Below are 2,336 nucleotides of genomic sequence, written 5' to 3' on the forward strand. Positions count from 1 at the left end.
GACCAGGCCCACGTCATGCTGCTACACTGACCTCTGCACCGATGACACCAGGAGTGTCAGTGGGGTGGGAAGCAACTCTGCAGCGCTGGGTCTGATGGCCATGGTTGTTGGCACGCTCCTCCAGTGCACTCTGTAGTGCCATAAGTGCCCATGCTCCAGCCAAAACATCCCCACTCCTCTCTCTGCCAAGCTGCCTCGTGAACTCTTAGATGCCTTGGGAATAACCTTCTTCGCTGATGTGTGGCTTCACCCATCTTCAGTGCTGTGAATTGAAGTGGATTCAAGCCAAGAGTTTGGGCACCTGGACCTAAAACCCTCCAATTTCCAGTTTCCAGCTGCTAAGCAGATGTTCCTCACCTTCAGCTGCTTCTGGCCTTCAGGACCCACCTTTCCCCCTACAGCTTTCCTCTGTGGGGAGCAGTAGTGGGTGAAGCACTGCAACTCTGCACAGAAGGAGGGCCTGGGCAGTGGCATCAAGGCTGGTGCTCTGGGGTCACCCTCAGCAAGATCAGGGGCTGTATGCACACTGGACGTGGACAATGCTTTTTTCCCAGGTCTCCTCAAGCTTCCACACAACCTGTGTCTGTGGGCCTTTATTATATTCCTGTGCACAACCTCCAAAAAATCCTGCAACCCTCCACCCGGAGTTTGGTTTATTTTCTTTCCATTTTTGGTGCCGTCTCTTGAGTCAGAGCAGCAGATGGATGTTGGTCCCCTCTCACTACCTGCTCAGCAGAGTGTGGTTTGCAATTGCAGAGAGCTGGCCCTTAGCTCTGTCTAGAATAAGCTATGGAATGAGTTCAGAAGGGCTCAGCCTTCATGCGTTGAGATGGAACGTATTTCTGGAAAACTCAAAACATGCCCTGGACTAACAGGCCGGGGCGGGTTAGACCTGCAAAAGGAAATTTGTGAGTTTGGTTAGCCAAAGCCTCCTCCATCAGCCCTTTGCCTGAGCTTGGGTTTCAATCAGAGCTCCTGGATTTCCCTTCCCAGATGTTTTACAGACCGTTTCAAGCAACTTCTTCTGTTACTCTGCCCTCCCCTGTCCCTTCACAGCAGGGACCGCAGGAAAAGAAAAGTAATGATTATCCCAGACCCTCAACTCTGGGAAAAGTCAACGGCTCCACTCACGCCGGTTAACAGCACTACTGGGTCCCAGCTGGGGATTTGCTCCATTCTCCCTCAGAGCAGCTGTAAGATTGATTTTGATGCCCTGTCTGCTGTAAAACCAGACGGAGTGGAAGCGGATATACATGAGCCAGGCATGCCCAGCTCGCAGCCCTCTCTGGTTGGGGAGAGCTGGGGAACTTGCCATTTGCTCTGTTCCTACTGCCAGGGCTTGTCCAGGGGACATCCTGCAAGAGCAAGGGCAGAGTGGAGCATGGGTACATCCCGTGCACCACCCTTGTGCGTTCATGCCATCCCTGCAGCCTCCTCTGTGGCAAAGTCCATTTTTACTCTGTTTTCATAAGACAGCAGCCAGGAAACTAAAGGAATAAGCAGGGAGACTCTTTTTTTTTCATTGCACAGAGGTAATTGTTTCTCAAGGTCTGTCTCAGTACCATTTGCAAGAAAACTTTGACAAGGCATTCCATTCCTTGGCAGAGGGCCTCGTGCAAACCTGGGGCTTGGGAGGCTGATGAGCCCCTTTTTTTCTGGAGGTGAAATGCTCCTTGCTTCACTAAAACAGCCACAGCTTCCCCGAGACACCCTTCCAGTGCTGAGGTCTACAGGGGGGGAAAATGCCGTTGAGAAGATAATGATTGGGAGCTACTCAAATACTGATAGTACACCCACCTTTGCAGACACAGAGCACCAGCTTCTGCTTCTACTCGTCTATTCTCTGTTTCCCTGCTCCAAAAACAGTCTGATGTGTCAGGCCAGAAGCAAACCACCATCACTGCCATCCTTAGTTCATATGGCTTTTTCCATCCTGGGTTCAAGCTCTGGAGTAAGTCACTGTCCCCAGTGGCCTTTCCACGTTGGCTGCAGAGTCCTGCACTGTGCTAACGTGGGCTGAACTTTCCTCCATCTATTGCACGTACAAATGGGGCAGGGTCTGGATACAGAAGGACTGGGAGGGTGAGGGTTCCCTTCTGGGTGAGAATCTAGCAAATAAAGTTAGATCCTCCAGTTTTCAGTCTGCAGCATCTTTCTTGTGCGCTCAGCCTTCACCCAGGAAGGGAGCATGGGGCAGCACAGGCTGCAAGGAGGGCATGTCTCTGGCTGGTTTTCTGCAGCTCCCCAGCTGCCCTGTGCCGGAGAGGAGAAAAGCTACAGAAGGGGACAAGCAAGGGAATGCAAAAATACTCCTTAGAAGAGCTAGGTTTAAGGCT

The 2,336-nt window shown here is 51.8% G+C and overlaps 1 protein-coding gene across 1 annotated transcript in view; it reads left to right on the plus strand.

Annotated features, from left to right (window-relative positions):
• The window catches only part of LOC103921213 (ly6/PLAUR domain-containing protein 2-like), a 4,844-nt gene extending 4,708 nt beyond the window's left edge, over positions 1-136 (plus strand). The window contains 1 exon segment of the mRNA XM_009329139.1: positions 1-136. This exon segment is cut by the window's left edge and continues 34 nt beyond it. Within this exon segment, the coding sequence (XP_009327414.1) occupies positions 1-136 (136 nt within the window).
• Positions 137-2,336: the final 2,200 nt, after the last annotated feature.

The sequence above is a fragment of the Pygoscelis adeliae genome, unplaced genomic scaffold (genome assembly GCF_000699105.1).
Source record: "Pygoscelis adeliae isolate BGI_AS28 unplaced genomic scaffold, ASM69910v1 Scaffold257, whole genome shotgun sequence".
Lineage (NCBI taxonomy): Eukaryota > Metazoa > Chordata > Aves > Sphenisciformes > Spheniscidae > Pygoscelis > Pygoscelis adeliae.